Source organism: Ursus americanus, chromosome 5 (assembly GCF_024610735.1).
Source record: "Ursus americanus isolate L20-20 chromosome 5, mUrsAme1.1.p, whole genome shotgun sequence".
Classification (NCBI taxonomy): Eukaryota; Metazoa; Chordata; class Mammalia; order Carnivora; family Ursidae; genus Ursus; species Ursus americanus.
The window spans coordinates 8,876,145-8,902,910 of NC_142131.1; the positions used below are offsets into that span (position 1 = coordinate 8,876,145).

The following is a 26,766-nucleotide window of genomic DNA, read 5'->3' on the forward strand; positions in this document are numbered from 1 at the left end:
ATTTTGAACTTAAGAAAATTAAGGCACCACAATGACTCCACATTACCTTGTATACTACTTCTGATAAACAGATATCCTAAGCAAATGCTGCTTATGAGTGAAGTTATGATAGCAGCTTGATATTTTAAACAGGTGCAGTAAGAAAAGCGTGTGAAAGCTGGGTTCTTCTTACATGTTTATATGCATAGTGAAAGCAAAGGGGATCTCTTCCTTTTTATGTCAGAGAATGAAAACTAAAATATATTAGTAAACATTTCCTAATGGTTGTTCATTTTTTGAGAAAAAAGCAAAGAGAAACACTGTGGGAAGTTTTTGAGAAAATGTCATAGGAGTACTTTGTTCATTCTGGTTATATTTCAATGCTACATTCTTTCAGGGTTATTGTAAAATAAGTGATAACTTAAGACTCTAATTTAAGGTTTTCAACTTGCTGTTCAGAGACATCTGATGTGATCTTTAAACTCAGAATTGTTCCCTTTCCTGGTGTTCCTAGTGATAGACATTTGTGTTCAGGAACACAGGGGAAGGCAGCTTTCTGATTTCAAAGGATAACCTGTGACTCTTCAAAAGACAACTATAGAATGAGACAAGAATCTGCAAGAGGTTCAAAAAGGAAAATGTGCATTCCTTTATAGCTCTCAAAATGCTCCCAAAATAAGGGAGGAAAGTGACCACATTAATAACAGCCTAACATACCCTCATGGAAAGACATTCGATTATTACATGATTTCAAGTTACTAGGGTCAAAGAAATACTTGATTCTATAAAATTATATCTTTTACAAATCAGTTTACATTAGAAAGTCCTTAAACCAAGACTGCAGAGGACCTAAGGGACACAAATAACTAAAATGCTATATAAACCTAGGATTTGAAAAGACTTACATTAGGTAAGAGTGATTTTTTTTTTTTTAAATAAGGCCAATGTACAAAGTTCCCACCAAAGTGAAGAAATCCAGGCTAATTTCAAACTAATACTAAAAAAAAAAAATTAAGGCTTCATTCTGATGAAACGGCTTTTGATACTTTCTTTCCTAAGCGGTATGAAAAATATACAATAACTTTGAGAAAAACATATCCATTCTCAATGTTCCTTCATTTTCTGATCATGAGGGCCCATTTTGAATAGAAATTACTGAGGAATGAGCACAAGGCAAGACTGATTTACCTGCTTACTTTCTCCAGGTTTCTCTTACCCGGGTTCATACTTTCTATTTTTCTTCATTTGGCTAACTTTCCTCTCTTTCAAAATTATTATGATGCATTACCATCACCAGGACATTATTTCTGAAATCATAAAGGCTGGCAATTTCTTTCTCATCTTAAGACTCATTCACATTTCCTTCAACACACCAAATAACAATAATGATACAAGTTCACGTTGCAGGGCAACTGAACGTGCCGTGGGGATAACCTTGCTCAGCCCTCTAAACAGTCGTGGGTAGGTACAATTTTTATTCTGTCCACAGATGAAGGCACAGGCCTAGCTGGTTAAAAACCATAAATGAGTTGACAATGCAAGAGCTACAATGAGAAGGCTCTCAACCTGGCCCTGAAGCCCATATGACCCACTAGATCCGGCTTAGACTTAGACGATAGACTTTATGTACGATCATTATAATTATGCCTCATTTATTTTATTTTGAAATCAAACGTCCATGGGATAGTTAACACACCAAATTGATGACAGCACCTAACTATGAGCAGGAACTGGCAGTTTATCAAATTGCTTTGTTTGTTGATATGAACTGGTGACAGCAAAAGCCCACAGGGTTTTTGGTGAAAAAGGGAATCAAACGAAGAAGAAAAAGTGCTAAGAGAAGAGCCTCAGGACACCATCACTCCACGGCTTGGCTGGATTTGAAGCCTGTGCCACCGGACACCAGATTTTGCTTACTTTACCTCTACTCTAGGTTAGTTAGCCACTTCCTCTTCTCCCTATCCTCCCAAAGCCTGAGAAAACACTGATTAAGGAGAAATTTGTTAAAGAGGACAGAAATTATTTTTTTTAAATTTCAAGTCACAGAAGAGAGCGAGCTTACTTTGAATATAAAATTGATATTGCAATAGATAATTATGCAGAGCTGGTTTAATGAGAGCAATTTTTAAAGGCCGCTCTGAAGTCTATGGTACGGCAGAATGGACTGCAACTCGGAGGCCTGACGTGACAGGATATTCTTTGCTAAGACACTAATTTACACCTGTATTCCACCAGCAAAAGTAGTTACTTGTACTGTGTCTGTATTATAACTAAGTTCTCCCCACCTCTGTCCCACCTGTTTCTCTATTCAGGCCTATCCAACAATCTCAAGTTTCCCAAGGAAAGGACTTAGAGCAGATTCACTAATGTATCTTGTGATTGCCAAAACTTAAGAGGTGTGTCATAAAAAAAAAATCTGTTGAGTGAATATATCCCTTTAACCAAGATGGTCTGCCTCAATTATCAACTCCGTTCCTTCTTTCCTTAAATTTTGTTGCTCTTCCGGGCACCTGGGTGGCTCAGTCGGTCAAGCGTCTGCCTTCAGCTCTGGTCATGATCTCAGGGTCCTGGGATCGAGCCCCACGTTGGGCTCCCTGCTCCGTGGGTGGCCTGCTTCTCCCTCTCCCTCTACTGTTCCCCCTGCTTATGCTCTCTCTCAGATAAATAAATAAAGGTCTTTAAAATAAATAATAAATAAATAAATAGATTTTGTTGCTCTTCTTGATCTGCTATTAATTCCTCAATGCCTTTCCTTGCTTTTATGTTTCCTCACTCCTGATTTTCTTATAAGATTTTTTTAAATTAATCTTTTATTTATTTATTTATTTTTAAAGACCCATGCATTCATGTGAGTGGGGGGAGGGGCAGAGGAAGAAGGGAAAACCGACTCCCTGCTTAGCCGGGAGCCCCACGTGAGGCTCCATCTCAGGACCATGAGATCATGACCTGAGACGAAACCAAGAGCTGGACGCTCAACTGACTGAGCCACCCAGTGCCCCTTTGTAAGATTTTTTAAATGTCTTGTTCTTCAGATTATGGTTACTTTTTCTTTTGGCCTTTATTTTTGTCCTTGATCATTTTATTCTCTTAGATTTGGGGGGAGGGAGGGTTGGAGGAGAACCAACTCTTTTTATTCCCGTCTATCTTTTATTTCTTTCCTCTAATATGTTTCATTTTTGTTTTCTAACCTTGTAATCTCTGTTCCTCTTAAGGATCTGTGTTAAATTTAGTTTCATCTGCATTTTGTGAAAAGAATACTTTCTTCATCAAAAGTCCTCACACTACCACAGCTCTGCGTCTTCCTCACCAAGAACACCAAGTTCAGGAGGGCAGTGGGTTTCCGTGTCCATCTCTTCCTGGTTATACTCAGTAAGGAGAATGACTATCATTTCTCATGAAGGTTTACAAGGTATAGGTTGGCCAGATCAAGTTAGTAAATACTCGTGGCATTGACGTGATGGGGGAAAGTGGAAGAAACATTCAACAGCCAGTTCTGAGCTGACGAGGCAGAACAACTGAATCACTTACCCAGTTAGATAGTTTCAGTCACAAGTCAGAGAAAACCCAACTCAACCTGGTTGAAACAAAAAGCCCAACATAACTGAAAACTCCGTAAGGAGCAAGGTCACCCAGAACATCAGTTCTCTCAGTGTCTCTGCACTGCCTTCTCTGGTATTAGTTTTATCGTAAGCATGGCTGCCCTCATGCACCTAGCACACCCGGGGACTACGTGCCTTGTGCTCATAAGCAACAGAAAAACACATTCCCAGCAAAAGTCCTAAGATTTAATTGAACTGGTCTAGGTCACACCCCTTCTTCTGAACCAATTAGTGTGGAAGGGGAGGTGGAGGGCAGTGATTTGATAATTCTCATCCATGTGCTCCACTTCTAGGTCCTGGCTAGAAAGCTCCTGGAAACCACATGGCTTAAAGAGAAGGAGCCATGAGGACCTGTCTGCTGGGAAGGTGGCCAGCAAGTGCCCACTGCATGAGGCAAAGCTGCATGCAGACGGAGGAAAAGAATAAGCGGTAACTTCATATACGGTCTTTTTGCCATGGAGTTATTTTGATAATTATAAAATTATGAAAAAGAGTACACACATTTTACTTTATGAGAATTGAGCTACTCTCCATTTTTTTAATAATCAATTCCTCTAGGAACTCTTTCTGAGAATATCGATGCCAACACAGTTACCTATTATTACTACTACTGTTAAATTAAATACGACTGTAAAATAACAACAAGAAAAAATAACAGACTAATAATGAACCTTGACAAATGACTATTTGAGAAAATATTAATATTCCTGTGGGAAAAGAGTACATAAGGATCAGCTAGCGGATTTTTTAAAAAAAAGTAATATAAAGTCAGTTTTAATATAAAGCAAATACAGGTGAAAAAATCAATTTTAAGAAGTGAGAAGAGATGAGAAGAAGCACACTTCACAAGTGAGCAACTGTCACTGGCCTCTCGTGTTCCCAATCTCATTACACCTCTTCCGACTAAATACTAAATCAAAAGCTTATGGAATTAAAGGCCAGGACACTAACAACTGAATGTACAGAAAAGTCATCTGCCTGGTCATTTGCGAATGGGCAGGGGATGGGGTGCGGGTCATTTTGACAATAGTAAAGTAGTCATTTACAGATAGCTAGATCATATATAGGTTTTCAAATAAATGAATGTCAATCTTAGTCCCCCTCAAAAAGGACCGTGTGTATTTTCTTAGAGCATCTGAATGTCAATTTCAAAGGAATTGTCCCCAATAAGTAGAATACTTTTATTGTTCTTAATACTTGAAAAAAAAGAAAAAAGAAAATAGAATGTTATCTGCAACAATGAGTCATCAGCCACTGCAGCTCCACAACACCCTGGTCTTCCCCTGTCTCTGCAGCCCTTCAAAAGGAGAAGACTACCTTTTAATGACACACATAAATCCCGGCAGTGCCTGGTGCAAAGCGTAATTAATTCTGGCCTTTTTATGCTTAATGAAACACCTTGCACACATGACAGCAGTGAGTTTGAGCTTCTTCTAAGATAGGGAAAGCCCTAGCAACAACCTAGTTCTACTCAAAATGCTCTGTAGGTCACATTCGTATGAGCTCTGCCATTATTTCTTCAAAATACATCTCTTATAACAAGCAAATCACACCAAAGAAAACTCACAATCAACCACCTGTGTGAACAGTTTTCTTAAGTTTTAAAAGTGTGCAATGTTTTGCAAATTCTTGGCAGTAAACACATGCTTTTATTTCTCAATTTGTGGCTGCGATAGAAGGGTATTTAAATAAAGTAATTTCTCAGATGCAGCTGTTCAATATCATTTCCCTTTATTAGAATAATTTTTCATATTTTAATACATACTTACATGCTGCATTACAGAGGCTATTAGTCCATTGAGAATTTCAAAACATAAATTTCCAAGGTTCCATTTCAAAACACAAATAACAATATGAGCAAATTTTTTAGAAAGAAATTTAACTGAAAGATTTACTTCTCTTTATAATATTCAATTATTCTGGCCCTACCTAAGGGGTCCTGAAAGCAAATGCCCACTTTCAAAGAAAGTTACTACTGCTGTAAATGCAGTTTTCTTGCTTCAATTATAGATAGTATACAGAACAAGGAATAACGAAATATAGAATTCCTCTCACCTGTTTAGGTGTAACTCCAGGCATGTGAATATCCAATGCAAAATCTGATGAATCAATAGGAATTACTGGTCTGGTGGTACCAAGACATTCATTGGAAAATGATCTGGTACTTTCTTTAAACCTTAAAAAAGAAGAACATTTCAATATTCTTGAACATAATGGAATCTTAATTCAATATGAGACAGAAAAAAAAAAAGGAATTCTAAGACTTTAAGATGACAGATTATCGACTTAAATCCAAAACAACTCTAAAAGATATAATGACTATATAATGTTCTAAAACATCAGAATTGCATTTTATAGTCTAGGAGCAACAAATGACCAACTTGGAAACAAAATATCATCAAAGCAAGCAAGCAGGCTACATTTAAAACTCAATTCAATAAAAGCTTCTCAAAATATATACTTTTTCTAGTGAAAATACAATATTAATAAATTAGAAATTAACATTGGCACATCAGTTTTCTGATGGCATAAACATTAACTATAACCCAGTAAAATTTTTGTGACTATTTTGTGAGTGTCCAGTATCCCTAGCCAGAAACAAAACACCAACAATAATATTGCTAGTAGACAGCTGTAGGAGGGGGGAAAGACTGCTATGTGAATTACAAATGTACAAGTGCATGAATATTTAATATGGTAATTATGAGGAGTGTGTACACAGCTCGGTGTTTTCTCCTGAGCTATTACAGTCCATGATCTGCTTCTCCCCACCGCTTATCTATCTTGGTATTTTATTCTTTGAGCTGTTTTAAACAAGAAGGCATTCAAGTCTAAACGACTCTACTATATATCTCCCCAAGAGGGAGTGATTAGTATTGGAAATCACAACTTCTAATTGGAGTTTTGAAAGCCAATGCAGCTTGGCTACAATACAGTGGGCTTTTTCTGTAAGGAGGACTTCACAACAAGTTACTGTGCTAAAATCCCAAGTCGTTTCAGCAAAGTAAATCAACCTTGCATATTTCGGCAACTCTCTGGTTCGTAAAAGTGATTACATTTTCAACAGCATGCACAGGAGCCATCCAAACAACATTCCGCCTGCTTTAAAAAACAAACACCCACCTCTTAAAGACAGAAAGTGGGCTTCTGAAACCCAAACAGCTGCTTGGAAAAACAAGGAGGAGAACTAGCAGGCTCGGAACGCCAGCCATGTCCTCGCCGCTGCGGCCCCGCCGGGAGAGCACCCGGCAGCGCAGAGCTGGGCTGGGGCCGGCGGTCGGGCAGCGGCGCCGCCAGCAGCCGCTACTTCATGGCCCGGGCGCGGCGGGCGTCCTGCGGCGGCCACACAACCATCTGCCTGCGAGAGCCGCGAGCTGGACGCGGCGAGGTGTCTGGATCACCAGCCGCAGGCAGAAACCCGTGCGAAGGCGGTACTTTTGTCCAGTCCGCAAGCGGAAGCTTTCCACCCTCCAGAGCTCCTTTCTGCCCTGGCGCTGGGACTAGACGCGCGAGGTCCTTATCATTCAGGAATGACAGGGACTGTGAGGGCTATCACACAACCCCGCGTCAGTCATCATTCAGAACCTGCAAAAATAGAAGCAGATAATGGATGACTAACACATTACAGCATTTGTCCTCAGCAAATCCCAGCTGAGATTCTTTAATACATTAGTAGTTTTCACAAGCTTGAGCCCAAGCCTGGGGAAAATGCTGGTCCGTTGATCTCCCTCCCCCATGACCAGCCCCCAAGATCTCACAGACCCTCATAGCCCCTGTTCTGCCTTTTGCTCTTTCTTTCTCCATCACACCCACTCTCTCCTTTTCCTTTCCTAATTCTTCCCTCCTTTTCCCTTTCATCCACCCCACTCTCTGGATTTCTTCTCCTTACTTCCTGTATCACTCCCTTCGGTCATCAAAAATGCACTCAATTCCTCTGCCGAATGTAAACAAAGTTATTCACACAAATGACAAAGGTACAAGAAAAGGGAGAAAAGAAAAAAAAAAAACTAAAGAGAGGCAGAGACAAAGGACTTGGCTACAACAGTATTCAAATAGAAAAAGACTTTGAGAACAAAGGCATGTTTATATGCATGCATCAACAGTGCTAGAGATTTAAGGAGAAAGATACCCCTGTCAAGAATGATCACTGAGGAAGTAATCTCTGAAGTTCTCAAGACGATTTTAAAGCAAATAAAAAATCTACAGCTAACACGATATATGAAATATAAATGCCTATTTAAAAATCCTGTATCAGATACACAAAGTAATAATTTCTTACTTATGAGACATCCCTCCCAAAAGATATTCTTTCCTGAATAAAGTTTGGAAATTTACAAGACAATGCAATTAGAAACAGTAGGGAGAATCTCTGCTGGCCCCCAAATAAATTTTATCTATAAAGGGTATGATCAAGAACTCAATACTCATGTATATGAGAAGCCATGCAGAACTCAAGATTTTAGAAAGAAGACTCAACTAGGCTAAATTTTGAAATATGCTTGTTTGACTTTACTATTTTTCTGAACATACTTCAGACTGTGCATCAAGTTTGTAACATTTAGTTAGAAGATCCTATTTTAAGATGTATCATTCACAATAGAAAAATAGTTCTGAAGCAAAACATGTCTCAAAGTTTTACTTTAATCACTAATTACAAGCATGGTTTGGGGAATCTCAAATAAATCCATTAACCAGCTGAATAAAAGTAAAAACCAAAAATCAGCAAGAGAAGGGTGTCACAATAATACACTAGCCTCTAAATTATCTTTCGGAACTCACCAGATATTGAAGCTAATCTAAGAAAAACCCCGAAAAGCAACAACAACAAAAAAAGCAAAGAAGCAAAAACAAACTAACAGAAAACAAAACAAAAAAGTATGAACTAACCTTAAATTAAATCAGAAAACTTCATGGTCAGTACTTTCTAGAAGAAACACGTCTTACACCAAATACAAATAAAACATGACGGAATATCCAATCAATCTAAGGGTGCTTAGGGCTCACCAGCACCCAAAGACCACAATTAATTTACATAAGCAATGGCATTTTTAAAAGACGGATGATATTTGTTTGAACTTTCTCTTTGGCTTGCTGTTTGAGCTTCCAGCAACAAAAACCTGCAGCTTTGTCTGAATCCTGTGGGTAAAGGAAAGAAGTTCTCTGGAAGAGAAACAATTGGCCTGAAAGCTATACTATTGCTTTTGCAACAAAATATAATCCTGTCTAATGACAATATGTCACATACTCTGAAGTTCTCTTTTTTTTTTAAATATGTGTGAAGAAGGATTATATTTTTTATTTCATGCAGAACAGGATTCAAGGACAGTCTTTCTTCCAGTTGACAGGGAGATACGGTATTATACAAACACTTGAAACAAATTTAGTATTAAAATTCTCTAACAGGAACACATCCTTAAGCACTAGCCTTTGAAAAAATATTCCACTTATCTCTGATTGATTTTATTACCTTTGATGTCCCTAAAACACCCACTAAAAGAAAGGGAACTGAAGTTGTGGGTTAGAAGCAAAGTTGATATTTACAGCCATGAACTGAACAAAAGGTCCTACAGAAATGAAAGCTAATTATGCTTCTTGGTTCTTCATGCCTTGTAAACTAAAGACAAAGTACAAATCACCATATAAAAAAATAATGGTTAACCAGGTTATGTCATTTGTTATTTTATAATTCTTGATAATTGTGGAATATATAATATTCAAATCTTAGTAGTCTTTATTCAGGATTTTAAAAACTAAAAACACATTCCCTTGAGATAATCCATTCCCTCATCCAAAAAACTAATTCATAATTTCATATTCTGTTCAAAATATTGTTGGGTTTTATAAAATGAATAAAACCGAAAGAGAATACAGTCTATTAAGGGAGATGAGGACCTAACACCACTAATATAAGGTATGTTTAGAAGTAGTATTCCTGTACTATACTATTGTACTATAAAAAGAATTCAGGGAATTTTGAGGAAGAAAAGATCATTTTAACCTTCAAGAGGACAGTAAGGAAAGGAGAAAGGTAAAGCAGTTGTCAGTGGAAGTGGTTGCTTGGAGGGTTGGGTTTCCACTGTGGGAGATGGACGGTGCATATTCCAGATTAAGGGAAGGGCAGGGGCAGAGGAGTCCAAGTAGTAGGCAGATGCAGATTCACTATTTTATTTGTAATACGAAGCAAATATTCTGTTTCCACGTCCATAAATTCTTAGCAAGAATGATGTATAGTTTATACTGGTACACATCTTAATTTCCAGAACAGTGATATTATGTAGTAAGTACAGCTTAGTACAGAGGACCATAAAACTAACTTAGCTTTTATGAAGTAAGCATTCCATTCCTTTAGATTTTCATTGGGGGGGGGGGAGGTAGTTGAAATTTGTAATTGATCAAAGAATCAAATAAATATATTGGCCATTCATTCATTAATTCATTTATTCAACAAGAGAGAACCAAGACAGCATAGTGGCTGAGAGTTTGTAAACCAAAGCAAAACTGCCCAGACTCCTGGCTCCATCACTGAACAGCCTTGTGAAACTGGGCAAGTACCTAGCCTCCCTTTGCCTCAATTTCCTCAAAAGTAAAATGAAAAATCCTACTACCTAGCTCATAGGGCTGTTACAAGAAGTACATGAATTCATAGCCTTAGAACAGTGCCAGACACATAATATATGTTCGCTATTACTGTTCTTGCAACAAGCATTTATTGAGTGCCTAAGAGTATATTAATGCTGGGGATGGTGATAATCAAGACAGATAAAGTTCTCAGTCTTACGGAGATTGCCTTCTAGTGGGGGAGAAAACCAATGAAAATAACTCCCAAATTATAAATTTCATTTTCTTTTAAGGAGATTTTACATGGTTTCCTACAATGACTTATGATTAAACTGATGAAAGGATGCATATCCATTCACACAGCAATTCAACTCTAGGGATTTATTCTTAGGCAAAATTGAACAAAGGCACAAACATATTTAGAATGATATTTACTGGCACTGTATATAATAACAAAGAACTGTTTATTTATAATAGCAAAGAACTAGAATCAATTTAAATGCTCATCAATGGGACACTGGCAAAAAAATTTTTTTGGATACAAAAACTTGAATACTATGCATCCTTTTTAAAAAGGACAAGATGGGTCTATTTTTATAGGCAAGGTCATATTCTAGGACATATTTTTTTTCTTCTTGCATAATGAAAAAATGTTTAAACAATCTCAAACTTATAGAAATGTTGGAAGTAGAGTTACAGAGAAGTTTTTTTCTTTAACCATTTGAGAGTAAATTGCTGACGTGGTCCCTCATCACCCCTGAATACTTGAGTCTGCATTTCCTAAAGCACATTCTACCACATGATCACAATCCAGCCATCGAAATAAACATACTCGCACTAACACATTACGACCGTCTAAGCCTCAGTCTCCAATCTTTGCCAACTCTCCCAACAATATCCCTTATAGCAAATGAATCCAGTTCAGAATCAAGTGTTACATGTAAAGTTATCATGTGTCTAGTCTCCTTCATTCCAAGAGAGCTTCTCAGTCTGTCTTTACCTTTTATGACCTTGACTCTATTAAGACTACAGGCCAGTTATTTTGCAGAATGCCTCTCAATTAATATTATTTTCTATTTCACAAGGACTAGATTCAGGCTGTGCATCTCTGGCAGGAATATCACGGAAGTGATGCTGTGTTCTTAATTTTCTGTATTAGTTGTCCATTGCCACATATCAAATCAACCCAAAACTTACTAGTTGAAAACAACAAATATTACCTCAAAGACTTTCTGTGCATAAAGACAAGAAGCAGGTTAGCTGGGTGTTTCTCTCATGAGGTTGCAATCACGATGCTGGCAAGGGCTACAGTCATCTGAAGGCTTGAGTGGGGCTGAAGGATCTGCTTGCAAAGTGGCTTACTCATGTGGCTGGCAAGTTAGTGCGGCTTTTAGCAGAAACAACCTCTCCTCACTATGTGGCCCTCTCTGTAAGGGCTGCTTAAGGGCCCTTAACAACATGGCAGCTGTCTTCCCCCAGAGTGAGCAAGGTCTTTTAGCATCTAGCATCTGAAGTCACATGTCATCATTTCTGTAATATGCCATGGTTACGCAGGACAGCCCCACTAGTGTGGACAAAGACAACCCAAGTGCATGAATACCAGGAGGCAAAGATCATCTTCTTGGAAGCTGGCTACAACAGCATCTCATGAGATGGCATGCAATTTTCATTTGCTCATTACTGATTATGTCAACCTTAATCATTTGATTAAGGTGGTGTCTTCCAGGCTTTTCCACTGTAAAGATATGGTTTTGCCCTTTGTAATAATTTTTTTTTTTGGTGGAAAGGTTATTTTTGACTTTGTAAATATTTTAATTTTTAGCAAACTTTCATTTTATTCAGTTCTTTATCATATCATAATGGACTCAGTGTTTCCTATTTTATTCAATGTGTTTTAATCTGTTACTAACTCGATTTATTTACATGATTTACTTTGATGCTCAATCTGTCTCAGTTGTGGCCCCTTTAAGCTAGCTTTTGTGTCCTTCTGACAGATTCCATTATCCTTTGAGCACTTTCTTGCTTTTTTGCCCCTTCTCCCATCTGGGTTCAAAACCCCACACCAGGCCTTTCTCTTTGTGCTCTTCATCGCCCTTTGCCTTTGCTGACATCCTTCAGTGGATGCCTTCTTTACCCTGTTTGGGCTATGGCATCCTATGCCAGGACCCCAACCCACCACACTGTTGCTGTCCTTACCCAAAGTGTGTTCCATACCCTATGCCAGGTTGCCCTCCCTGGATGCCTACCTTGCTCTGCCCCACATAACAGCTTTAGGACTGAATTGTTCAGAGAGAGAAAAGAAATCAAATTATAGAACTGTATACACATGTATTTATAAATCTGAAGAAATATAACTCAATTTTATTTCCAATGGTTTTCTATGGGGATAGGTGGGGGAAAAGGCAAACTTTCACTTTCCATTTATATGCTTTTGCAGTCTTTTAACTTCCACAAGCTTATATTACTTTTTATAACCAGAAAAATATAGTTGCAGATACAGATGTAGATATGCATTTTAAAATATTTTATTGGATGTGAATCTCTATATTTCAATTTACATGTTAATTTCTATCTGAGCTAGGTGATGTCTTGAAAAACAAATAACTCTCATTTCTTGGCAAGAACTTTACAAACTACATTTTATGGTGGTTTTATAGTTGTAATGCAGGGTTTCTCCAGCTCAGTACTAGCAACACTTTGGGCCCGATACTTCTTCATTGTAGGGCACTGGCCTGTGTGCTACAGGATGTTCGACAGCATCTCTGGACTCTACCCACTAGATTCCAGTGGGTCCAGTGTCACTCCCTTCAGCTGTGACAACGAAAATGTCTCAGACATTGCCAAATGTCTTCCGCAGGGTAAAATCACCTTGGTTGAGAACCATTGTTGTAATATGGTTCATCAAGATGAAGCTTACTAACTCGTAAATCAAATGTCATATAATTCCCTTCAAATACATATGAGACAAAAATCACCAAAAAAGTGGTTGCCCATACGGAACTTCTAAATAATGGGAAAATAACAGTCAAAAAAGCAAGTAACGTTTATCGACTTATATGCCAGGTGTTGATTTTATACATATTATCTCACTGAATTCTTATTACTTTGAAGTATAGGCTATTATTCTCATTTTATAGATGACGACTCTAAGCCTTAAAAAAATAATTAACTTGCTCTGGTTACTCAGCAGTAGAGTAAGGATTCAAATCCTGGCATGTACACTCTGGAATGTATACTCTCAACTCTTAGGTTTCAACATAAAAAAGACTCTCTCTATTCATAGGGGATGTTTTCTTCAGGTACAAAAAGGCCCAGTCCTCTGAAGATCACTTTATTATAAAATAATAGACAATGTTTATTGAGCAACTATTACGTGACAGGCACTGTACTAATAATAAGCTCAACTGAATCCTTACCTGAAGCAACTGAAAGTCATACCATTATCATTCCCACTTTGCAGAGTGGAAACTGGCCAGAAAGAGAACCGGTAATTTGTCCAGGGTACCTAGCTGCGATTTCACTCAGGCAATCTGACACCACACTTGAAGCCCTTAATTACTCAGCTATCAATGTAACTTAGTCTTTTTTTTTCATTCACATATTAGGAAGCATTCATACTTCCTCTGCAAGCCTACTAACATGACTCATTTAGCTCATTCAGAAAGAACAAATTGAAGATTTATGACTAAGGTCCAAATCTGGCCCAAAAGTGGGTTTTGTTTGGCTTGCACGAATTTTTCCCAACTGAATCTGAATTCTGAGAAAACATTTCAAAATGAAAAGATTTCACATAAAAAGTGTCTTTTGAAGAATTGTAAAATCTGGCATCATTGGACCACATTTCCATATGGCAACAATTAACTGAGCCAAGTAGTGTCTTTCCTTTAAGACAGGGCCAGCAATCTGAAGATTGCCTCACTCCCCACTGCTCTCTATTACTCCCAGATCCTGAGGACAAGAGCAGTTGTTTTAACTGCCACCCAGCACTAAGGTACAGTTGTCTGTGTATTCATTTGAGGTCTTTATTTTGCTTTGTTTTGTTTTTCACACCTGACCAGCCTTGTTCATTATCATTACTAGCTGTACCGTAAAATTATCTGTGTTGTGACCCCAGAGGCACACCCTTTCTCTGTTTAAGAAGGTAAACTTCACCCTATATATAGCATAGAATTTGCCACAATTTGACATACAAAGTTGCTGCTCCTTTCCTCTCCTCTCCTCTCCTCTCCTCTCCTCTCCTCTCCTCTCCTCTCCTCTCCTCTCCTCTCCTCTCCTCCCCTCCCCTCCCCTCCCCTCCCCTCCCCTCTTCTCTTCTCTTCACTTCTTTCTTTTTAAGGTTCTCTTCATTACCAAGGCACACCAAATTGAGTGGCATTTTTCTGCACGTGGATTTGTTTGGGATTCGTTATTTTAATATGCAGCCAATTTGAAGTATTTTTCCCTTGCAAGTCAAAATTGGCTGGGTAACTATAGAATATTTATGTTAAAAAAAAAATCTCAGGGGTACCATTCAGTATATGATTCTACTAAAAAAACAACTTGCCAACAGGAACAAATTTTACTTTATTTTTTGGTTTCCATGATCAGTACCAGATGCCCTTTAAATATGTTCATTAGTCATCAAATCACTCAGTCCTGTAAATACTTCCATGGGGAAAAAAACAAGAGACATTATTCTTAATTAAATTTCTCAGCTTTGACTAATACAAATGTTACTTCATAACACATGTATCTAGAGTCGGTGCTGGCATGTTTTAATGTAAGACAAAACAGATCCCTGAGTTCCAATCAGCACACATCTTTGAGTTCTAAGGACTGCACTGGGAAGTTCTCAAGCAACCAGAGCCTTGCACAGCAGAGCACTCCTGATGATGTCAGAGAAGCAGAAGACCTCCTTTGTATGCTACTTATTTGCCTAACAAGTATCTGATTAATTTATGAGCTCAGAACATCACAGAGAATTTAGTTTCAGAAAAAGAGCACAAAGCACTTCTGCAGCTCTCACCACTTTTTTCCTTGAAACACTCCTGTTGAGTGACGGGGAACAAGGTGTCACCCTTGTTCTGCAGAGTCACTTAGCAAGATGAAGAGTCTTCAGTGATGTCTGTCCTAACTCATGGAGTGAGTCAGAGATGCGGGCCTAAACTTACAAGCTATCTCCACAAGATGCCACTTCAAAAATTAATAAACTCTCTTCTCCCTCTTCAGTGAAGTTTTTGAGAAAGCAGTTTGAAACTAATACCCAAGACCTGACTAAATTTCAAGTGTCTGGTGTTTTTCAATAAAGTGTGGATCACTGAAAGAACCACTGATTTTTCTATTGAAAGGTGTTTTGTATTACTCTTGTGATGCTTCCTTTGTGGGTCTTTTCATTAGTCTTTTCTTCCATTTTTAAGAGGAAGTCGGTATAGAATGGGGTTGGGAGGGGACCCCATTTAAGCACGAATATTTAATGCCTGGCATTGGGCTTAGAAGGATGTGGTCTGAAGGCTGGGATCTGCCTCTCCTTTCGTCTGTCTTGCAATTATCCACACATTTTTAAAAACAAGATGTCCTCTTTTGTAGGGATTTTTTTTTCCTGTTTGAGTCCACATCCTTAGGCTTGCTTATTTCCAAAGCACTTTACTACATGTTTTGTTAAATGCTTCCTGATGACTTCAGAGGCAGGAGCTATTAACTACACGTGAAATCTGGCTCAGATCCAGAACATGCTAAAAACAAGTTTAAAAATAAGTATTCTTTTTCTTAATAAGCAAAAAATCTACAGGAAAATATTCAGATTCTCATTCAAAAATAACACTTACCTTCATCTTTTGCTTCTTCTGTTACTCACACAGAAGCATTTTCTCCCATAGCAGAACCAAATTTTCAAATGATTCTCATGTTTTCCATTTCAAATGTTCAAATACTTACCATAAAATGCCCATAAACATACCCCTTTCTATTACATAAGTTTGGCTGTCCTTTTCTTCAAGTCTCTCAGCGCTATAATTACAGTACTGAGAAAAGTGGAATCTATAATCATATAATGCTATTATATAATTGCAAAGCTTATGTGATTTTTTTCTTAGAGATCATAAAAAAATGCCAAAACATTCTCTCATTTATACAATTCTTCTCAATTGAGTTTACAGTAACCTAGAGGGAGTCTATAAAATCTACACTACACACTGCCCCCATCGGTCCATCTCAACTATATAATTTGAAAGCCACGAAAAATAGGAACTCAGTTGCTTAAAAACATTTTAATGTTTCTTATTTTATGGCAAAGAATACAATAACATTTAGCTTAATCATAAGAAATGCATTTGAAATTTTAAATATGCAATTCACCATTGAAAGAAGTATAATGTACTGAAGTAGCTTATACTCAGATTATTTTAATTTCTAGTCTATAATAATAGTTTTCTTTGATCAGTGTCCCCAAACACCCCATGAACTATCAATGAAGAGCTTCATAATTTTCTTCTGGCTGAAAAGGATCAAAGCATTCTTATGTTTGCTAGAACTCTTTGATACTGCTGCACAAACAGGTGGTGAATTTATTTCATTGCTACTAAAGTGTTTCTTGCTGTCTTGAGCTTAGGAAGAAGTAGTTTAAAGATGCTTACAGACCAGCTTGCTCTACCCCAATTTTTAATCTTCTTTACAAGGTTTCACATAAGTGTTTTGCACTACACCTTGGAACTGAAAATGGAAGCTAAAAAATTATGAGGCCCATAATCCTCCAGGTCTCAGAGAACACCGTGGGTGGAGTCCTGGTGGTCCTGCCCCAAGGAAGTGAGGCGTGAGCACACACAGTTGATTTTGTTTGCGTTCTCGCTCCATTGTGGACGTTATATGCCCTGACCTTGAGTTATATCACAACTAAAAGTTGAGTTTTTAAGTCACAGAAAAATGTGAACTAGCCAACTGTGTTGGCCAATTTTAACCAAAATAAAGAAGCCCACAACAGTAACAGACGGAAAAATGGTTCCCATCTTTGAAGTAAGAAAACCCTTTTCTAAAATCACAAATTTCATGGACCCATCTATGATTATAATGATACTTTTAATAATCAAAAAAATATTTAACAATTACTAAGTATTTGCTATATGCTAGACAGTGTTTTAAGTACTCCTCATGTATTATTTCATTTAATTTTCACAACACCCTTTGAACTAGGGTATTATCTCCATTTTACAGATGAGGAAATAGAGGCACAGAGAGGTTAAGGAATTTGCTTGACATTGACAATGGCTGATTTCAGAGGTAGGAGCTATTAAATGCCAGGCTACACTTGATAGAGGCTGTAAGTCTAGTATTTGTTTATTAAGAAAATATGGAAAGGCTAAGTAAACTATTACTGATTCAGTAATGCTTCTCAATGAACTTGTATTTTGTCCCCCATATAACTAAAACCAATAGGACACATAACACATGATGTTTCACATCGCACAATGCCTGCTTCCAACCAGTGACTCCAGGCTCCACCCTGAATCTCCCTCCTCCAGGGGATTCTGAGTCAAAAGGTGGAAACCACTGGTGTTATGGGAGTAGAGACTTGCACTTGAAATCAGAAGTTGTGGTTCTGAGTCCCATTTTAGGGATTCATTTCACATTTCTGCACTTTGGTTTCTTCCTGTACCAATAAGGGATAATTGATAAATGCACTACCAAGTGGCTACCATGAGAAACAAGTTAACCTGGGCAAATTCTGAAATGATTAAAGTGCCAGGGAGACATAAGTTCTTGTTAGTGTTTCACAGTCAGCTTTATCAATGGATAAATTCAAAAATCTTTCTTTTATTTTTCTACTTTTGCACTGTTCATTCTGAATGTATTTATACATCATCTCTGAGTAAAGTTTCAGAGTACTAGAACATCTTCATATGGCAGACATGGTAAAATTATCCCTGAAAAGTCAGGGAAAAAATAGGGCTAAAAGATCCAAATTTAAACACTCTTCCTAACAAGAAAAATAAGAACAAAAATAGTAACTCTGTCATTCAGCAAAAAGAGAACTAAAATCTTAATCTAAATCATTTGAAATGTGCTTCAGTAATCAGGAATAGCATCTGCATTTCAAGGGAATTACCAATGTTATGTTGAGATTATTAGGAATCATTTAGTGAGTACAGGCTCTGACAGGTACGGTATGTCACGGCCTTTGAGTTTGTGTCGCATGACTTAAGGAAACCATACAAAGGCAGGCTTGCCCAACCAGCTGCCCAAAAACATCAGTGGTGGAATAAATAACATGAATTTATAATCCACAAGCAGATTTTTTTTTTTTTTGGAAACAAATAAATATAAAATGGGAGACCCAAGTAGGTGCTTGGGATTTAAGTAAGACAAACAGATTCTTTATTAGTAATGCTTGCTTATCTCTTTAGAGGAATACTGACAAGAAACATAACTTCTTGTTGCTAAAGCATTTTGACAAGGAAATGTTGCTCTGTAACTACCAAGTACTACACAAGTATTAAATGCTATATAAGTTATCAAGTTTACTACTATTTACTTGATTCTATTAAATTTAATATTTATTCCTAAATAGAGGGATTATGTGAATTACTTTGCCGGAAGATGGTTCTTTAGAAATGGAATTTCTTTCAGCATTTGAAATGGAATTTTAACAGTCGGTATATAGTACAAATTTTACTTTCTTAAAAATTTGCTTCCTATTATAATGAATTTCTATGATCACAAGGTTAAGTTTCTCTTTCAAAAAGCAAAGAAATCATGCAGATAAAGAAACTCTGGTCATAATACAATTTATGACAACATGTGAAACTCTATTAATAAGGCAAACAATGTAGTACCAGGCCAGTAATTCCACCAAAAGACTTCTCTCTTTTGAAACAGCATATTCCTAAAGATTTTGTAAAAATAGAAGCCAAATTAAAAAAAAAAAAAAAAAGGACCTTAGGCCTTTAAATATACTATTCATAAAGGTATGGTAGTTATAGGTTTAGAGTGATCATATTTATTGTTACTTTAAAATACATGAAGGGCTTCATCAAACCTTTTAACAAAATAAAACTATAAAATAATCAGTGGTTTACATAATCAGTCCAAAGGTGTATCAGAATATACTTAAAAGAAGCTGACCATTTTATCTTTCAATATGATTTTCCAGGAAATTTATGTCTCTATCAATGCATTCAAAATTAATGGCCCATGCTTGACCAGCTGGTCATTCCCACTATCATAATCGCCAGCAAGATAACTGCTTCATTGATTCAGGGATGGATACCAACTGGAAGGTAGTTCCCAGGCTGCTCATGCTGGTATACATCTAGGAAAAGACTGTACCGATTACTGCTCTTTGGGAATGGTAGAATTTGCATTTTATTTCATGATATCTTCATCTATGATTAAAGAAAAGTTGAATGACAGAAACAAAAGAATAATATTATTAAATATGAGTGGAGTTAATTCAAACAATGAGAAAATATACTTTCAAGTATTTGATCAATTAAGTCAAGATTAAGAAAAAAAAGGTAAAATTTCTCCCTCCATAAATAATAGTATAGCACTAACATGTGCTGTCTTTGTCTCGAACTCAAGACCACAGAATTGTTTTAAGATATTTTAAAAAATACTATTAACTGTTTCATTCTGATTTAGCCAAAATAACGGTTTTTAAGTAATTTTTATTATTGTTATGTTCAATTAACCAACATATAATGCCAAATTAACATTTTAAGATGGCCTGCTTTATTTCTTGTTCCTGAAACTTGGTAATTGTCTCGTTATCTTCTCATAAAATATCAAAAATTTGCTTGTTATCAAATAGGTCAACATTTTTTTATCAGTAGGCTTTATCTTAACCAACGATAATATTAAAACCAGAAAAATAAATGGATTAAGCAGTATTAATTTGCCTAAAAGAGAATAAAACTGTGATAAAATTTCCCATTCATTTTGATATTTAAATCACTATTGCTATTACATTGTAATGAGATAAAGGTTCATTAAGGCAGCCTTTGTTATGTAAAAACAAAACACCCTGGAGGGGAAATTCTTTATTGAGTTACAATTATCCTCCAAGGATATAGCAAATGAGATATCATTAAAATATTTAAGTTTAATTATGCAATATGTTCTAATACATAATCAAAATACATATATATGCACACAATATTTCATTCACTCCTGAAACCTTCTGAATTTTTCTCCTAAGAAGAAAGTCAACATTAATCAAATTATAGAAAAATTCTAAGGAGAAGCAATCATACTTTTATGCATATAAAATAGTATTTCCTAAACTGGAGAATGCATCTATGGAGTAGAGTTCGCTGCACATACTCATTTTCAAGTTCTCCTGATCCCACATTCCTACTGCTCCACACTGATCCAATCAGTACGCTATCCTGCTTGGAATGGAATCTACTAATTTAAGTTCCTGTCCCCTCATATTTGCCCCACAAATTAATTTATTTGAATCTGACGTCTAATGGTAGTCAATGGCTACTGCTGCTCGTCCATCTACCACTACGATTCTTTTTTCTCTATTCTTCATATCAAAATTTCCTAAGTCTGGGTTTTGTAGAAACCGTATCTGCTATAAAGGAGACACACCTCAGGTTCCACAGCTGTAGCCATAAGGAAGGAAATCACCAGGACTGGTCACCAAATGGGCATGTGACTTCCTTTAACCAATGAAAGGGGGAATAGCGGTGAATTGTGTTAACCCAAACTCAAGTTTCAAAAGCCATTATGGTAATTCGCCACTCTCTTTCCATCTTTCCCTTCTGTTTTACCTACAGAAATCCCCCAGCCCCTCTACTCAGTGACTGGTGGTATCCGAGGGAGGCTGCACCAACAGCCTGAGCCATGAACCTTCCTGAGGAAAGTAGAGGGCAAATAAAAGAAACAGCCACCCATAAAGGGACTTGAATTTAGAAATAACCCAAATATTTACATGAAAAAAGAAAGTTAAAGCAGAACCAGATAATTCTAATGGGCTAATTTAATTACTTCCCAACTACCCAGTAGGGTAGGTGTTAGGAAGCTTATATGAACTACAGAGAAAAAAAGGTGTGAATTTCCAATACCCACTCCCATGCCTACTTTTACCCAATTCACTCTGTTGGCTAAGGCTTCATACTCATCTCCAGGCAGAAAAAAGTTTGTTGGTTTTTTTTTTTTTTTTAAATCCAGTGCGATTGGAACTTCATCCTACCTGTTCCAACCCTGACATACTCAATAAATGTCAAGCAAATGAACGGGAACAGGGGATACAAAGAAATACATCATACAGTTCTCCAGGGTCTCAAAGTAAAGTTTGAGAAAAATTATACATACCAAAATTTGAATATATATTACGTTTTAGAAAATTGGAAATAAACTTGAAAATAATTTTTTAAATCAAAGTAGTATATACACAGTTAAAAGTCAAATAGTACTAAAACCCTACAATGAAACAGCAGTTCTCTGCCCAAATATCTCAGGTCCTACTCCTCAGATACAACTCTCTGCCAACTCTTAGCAGAGTATTCTGGTATTTAACTTCATTTTTCCAAATGTGTTAATGTTCTGGTTTACTGATTCACAGTTCTATTCATTATCTACTGACTTCTTAATTTGGAAGATAAGGATTTAAGTCTCTTATACAACTCTTCCTGTACCACCAGTTTTTCAATCAACATATAACAATTTATTTTATTTTATTTTATTTTAATTATTTCCTCATGATAAGTGTACTCTTTAATCCCCGTCCCCTATTTCACCTATCCTCCCACCCACCTCCCTTCTGGCAGCCATTATTCTCTATAGTTAAGAGTCTGTTCCTTGGTTTGTTTCTCTCTCGTTATTCCTTTGCTCATTTGTTTTGTTTCTTAAATTCCACATATGAGTGAGATCATACAATATTTGTGTTTCTCTGACTTATTTCACTTAGCATTATACTCTCTAGCTCTATCCATACTGTCGCAAACGGCAAGATTTCATTCTTTTGGCTAATATATATATATATATATATATATATATATACACACACACACCACATCTCCTTTATTTATTCATCTACCGATGGACACTTGGGCTGCTTCCATAGTTTGGCTATTGTAGAAAATGCCACTATAAACATTGGGGTGCATGTATCCCTTTGAATTAGTATTTTGTTTTCTTTCGGTAAATACCTAGTAATGTGATTGCTTGGTCCTCCACAGTGTGGAGGAACCTCCACACTGTGATCCTCAGGTAGTTCTATTTTTATCATTTTGAGGAACCTCCACACTGTGATCCACAATGGCTACACCAGTTTGCTTTCCCACCAAAAGGGTTCCTTTCTCCCCATATCCTCTCCAACACTTGTTCTTTCTTGTGTTTTTGCTTCTAGCCATTCTGACGGTGTGAGGTGGTATCTCATTACGGTTTTGATTTGCATTTCCCTGATGATGAGTGATGTTGAGCATCTTTTCATGTGTCTATTGGCCATCTGGATGTCTTCTTTGGAGAAATGTCTGTTTATGTGTTCTGCCCATTTTTAATCAGATTATTTGTTTTTTGGGTATTGAGTTGTATCAGTTCTTTATATATTTTGGATATTAACTCTTTATCAGATATGTCATGTGCAAATATCTTCTCCCATTCAGTAGGTTGCCTTTTAGTTTTGTTGATTGTTTCCTTTGCTGTGCAGAAACTTTTTATAGTAAACAAGTGAGCAAAAGAAAAAAAAGAGAGAGAGAGAGAGGAAGACAAACCAAGAGACTCTTAACTATAAAGAACTGATGGTTACCAGAGGGGAGGTGGGTGGGGGAATAAGTGAAACAGGGGATGAGGATTAAAGAGTACATTTATCATGGTGAAAAAAATTAATTTAATTTTAAAAATGCATCATAAGAGTGTCTGTCTGACTTCAAGTAATGTATACCAATACTTTTTAAACTAAGTAAACTGAGGGTAAATTAGCTTTGAGAATTTGGTATCATCAAAAATTGTTTAAAAAAAAAGTTGCCACTGATTATTTCTTTGTAATCAAATTCCTTGTTCTCAAAAAGATTATTTTTAAAAATGTAGATTCCAGAGCACACATTTACTGATCTAGATTTAATAGCTCTTGGTAAGGCCCTGAAACGTGCATGCTGATGCAGGTGGGGTGAGGATCAATTTTGAAACCAAAGCCCGGGGAGTTTTGATCACTCTGCAACAGGCATGGCATTCCAGGGTCTTGCAGAAGACTGACCATCATCTTAAATCTAATGCATAACAATCTACCCTACTGATAAGGTCCCAAAACCAAAAGGATCCCCTCAGAGCCATTTAGGATCAAAGTCTTGACTGTTATATTCATGAATCTCTCTCTCCTTGACTTTCCTTCTGTGGGGCTTCACTTTCTTGGGTCAACCACACCTAGACTGACCTATAACACAGGGTATACGGGAAAACCATTCTACTTGCACTAATCTGGGATTCTATACCTTGTTTCTAAAAATGGTATCTGGATTAAAATAAAAAGCTCAGAGGCTACCATGAGGGCATAGGTGGGCTTTTGATGTACAAGGGAAAGCAGATAGCTGGATAGTCTTCTAGTCACAGTCTACAATCCCCTCTCCCCTACCCTTCCAATAATGATACACTGAAATCTCTTGATGTCAGTGGCTGCGACTGAAACAGAGCGAGATGACAAGAAAAGGCCTCACGTCACTTTAGTTCTCCCTGATCCCTTCTCAGTCCAGAGCACAGTATCTTCAAGTTTGAGTAGAGTCTTTGTAGCTTATCTCCTGGCTCTTGGGAAGAGCAGAGGCTTCACATGGACCACTAGAAACATGAGATGTCAGGGAGTACACCACTTGCAGAACTACAAAAAAGCGACTCTTTGTTTTGCACACCTTTTTTCATTATCCATTCAATATTTTTGTTCCCGGAAGGAAGGAAATTATTCTATTGGTTGAATGACAATAAGGTAAACTTGGATATTTGTCTAGCCATCTCAAATGTTAAAAACAGATCAGTATAAATCCAAATACATCTTATGACAGCTGATAAGTACAGAGGAATAGACTACTGACAAAGGACTTATTAATTAGAAGCTAATGTCCATATTTCTACTCTGAAGGTGACACTTTTTTTCTGGAAAATAGTGTGTACGTTAATGACTTTTATTTGATAAAAATGTGTTTAAATTTCTATCCAAAACTGAAACTATGTTAGGGTGAAGAAAATTGTTTCTTCAACTAAATGCCTAAAAATAGAACTAAAAAAGAGAATTCTTATTCATGAAAGTGGTAAATGTCTTTACTGTAGCATCGACACCATCAATAAACTGTACACACAACACTAATTTTCACAAAGGCTCAGAGTGCTAATCCTCAGCTTTGCTAATTTATGAAGACATCACGCATTTGTGCTCAAGAACAATGGCTCTACAATGTAACAGGATCATCTCTCTTCCTATCATCTTAAAGTTCCTTCCTGGTTTTCTTGACTATTTCTGTTATCACAACACTTTAACAAGGAGTAACTGGCTTCTGGGTACTTTGCCAAAACCCTGATACAAGGTTTTGATGCACTACCGATGTAGACAATAAGGGCCTTCGGCAAAATAAAGAAGCAACAAACTAAGACGAGGAACAAAAATGTCAGCACAGTCTAGAAATATGTTAATCTTGATCCTAAGGATCTAGTTGTTGAGGAACTGCAGCTAATGACAATGAAGTCAAGATGGTGTATCCTTACTCCCGCCACTCCTTCGTCTTCCTGGTCAATGCCCTGCCTTCAATACATACATTTGCACGTAATGTGGACTTGTTAAATTTATTATATCCTATGGTCAATGATTGTAAGTCTAACCACCATCAGGTGCTTCAAAACATGAGCCTTGGCTCACAAGAAGGATTTAATAGGAATATGTAGCTCGATCACACACTGATCAATCAATCACTACTTCTATAAAAATAAATGACGGTACACACTCACAATGCATCAACAGCTACCAAATGTGTATACAATGGGCAACATCAACAAGACCCCACAGGAATTCTGGTACTCCTGCCAGCTAAGGCCTCTGATTCTGATTCTGTGCCTCCAGTCAAACAGTTAAAGCTCCAGTAATTTATATCTCTGTCGTGGTACAAAATAGAAATCAGATGACAGGGCTGGCAGACTTTTTATGATAGCATAATAATGGCTCTCATTTCTTGAGCATTCACTATATGGTGGTGTTTTGCTTCTTCTTTGTTCACTGCTATATCCCTGGGGTCTAGAACAATGCCTGACAAACAGCAGGTGCTTAAAAGTACTCATTGAATGAATGAATAAATGAATGAATGAAGTGAGTGCTTTATTGCCTCACAACAATCCTTTGAGTTAGTTTTTTTTTAAATTTTTCTTACTATATAAACAAGAAAACTGACAAAATGAGGTTAAGTGACATGTCCCAGGTTCCTCAGCTATTCAATGAAAACCCAGGATTTGAAACCCTGTCTTGTAGAACCAAGAGATACCACAGCCTCCCCACTAAACCCCCTGCACACACCACACATCATAGCAACAGGCCCGCAGAAGGAACTCATCTCTCCTTCCCAGATGGGAACAAGCTCCTCTTCCTGCTGCTCTGAATTACCAGGATGCTTTAATTTGTACTTCCCTTTGGGTTCTGTCCATTCTTTCCTCATTTTATTGAAAGGAAGGAAAACTGCCATTTACTAAGCACCTCTCATGTTCTAAGCACCACATGGGCACTTTCAGGGATGTTACCTTATTCATACTTTGTCACAATCTCCTGGGTAGGCATTTTATCCCTCATTTTCTGAGTGAAGAAAATAAGAGTAAAATCTTTCCTCAGTATTTCCCAAACTTATCCAATAATGAGAAAAATCTGGGGCAGGAGGGAAGGGGCATATAAAATAGTAGCAGATCCTACTCCAAATCCTTAGGCTCTTGTTCAGACGAGGAGACTAGATTTGCCTGACTCCCAAGCTAATTGCTAACCCTTCAGGGCAGAGGCCACTTGTCAGGCATCTTTGTTCCCTCACGGCACATACTAGACCCTAACAGTAATTCATCTTTCTGAAACATAACAGCTTATAATGTACATGCACATGATTCCTCAAAATAATCATAATAAGTAAGGATGACAGGTATCAATATCCTCTTCTTACAGGCAAGAAAAATAAAGCGCAATCAAGTTCTATGGCTCCTGGATAAAGAATTAAAAAAAGAGAGAGAGAGAGAGTGAAAAGGAAGGTAATGGAGAGAGAGAAAGAGAACACATTTTATAATTCAAAAATTTTTACCCAATTCTTCTCCTCAGGTATACCCTCCTTTTGACACTCTCAGTGGGAAATCATTCTATATATTCTGCAAATCTCAGCATGAAGTAAGAGGTTTGTCAAGAGGATCACACGGGCTATTTGGAATAGACCCTTCAAAAACAGTATTTTTCTTGGCAATAATCAATAAAATCTTCACCAGGTTCTTATTCTGCCTATTATAGAACTGGTATTCTGTAAAATAAATTCTCAAAATAGAGCATCATGGAAGAATTGGTAGGATGTGGTGTGTATTTAAAGAGAAAACTCCATAATTCTCTGACTGATTTCAGCTTTAATTGAGTTTCTTTAGGATATTTCCACTTAAATAAGTTTTCCCGGAAAATTTTTGCCCCTTATCATCTAAAGCACTCTCACCGGAATAGTCA

General features: G+C 37.1%; 1 protein-coding gene across 24 annotated transcripts in view; it reads right to left on the bottom strand.

Moving 5' to 3' along the window:
• Positions 1–26,766, bottom strand: part of PAM (peptidylglycine alpha-amidating monooxygenase) — a 270,852-nt gene that overhangs the window by 142,205 nt on the left and 101,881 nt on the right. For all 24 annotated transcript variants that reach the window (XM_045808310.2, XM_045808312.2, XM_045808321.2 and 21 more), the window contains 2 exons: positions 6,702–7,163; positions 5,634–5,754 (listed from right to left, as the gene is read on the bottom strand). In XM_045808310.2, coding sequence (XP_045664266.2) covers positions 5,634–5,754; positions 6,702–6,790 — 210 coding nt within the window. In that variant the 5' untranslated portion in view covers positions 6,791–7,163. The remainder of the gene's footprint in view (positions 1–5,633; positions 5,755–6,701; positions 7,164–26,766) is intronic.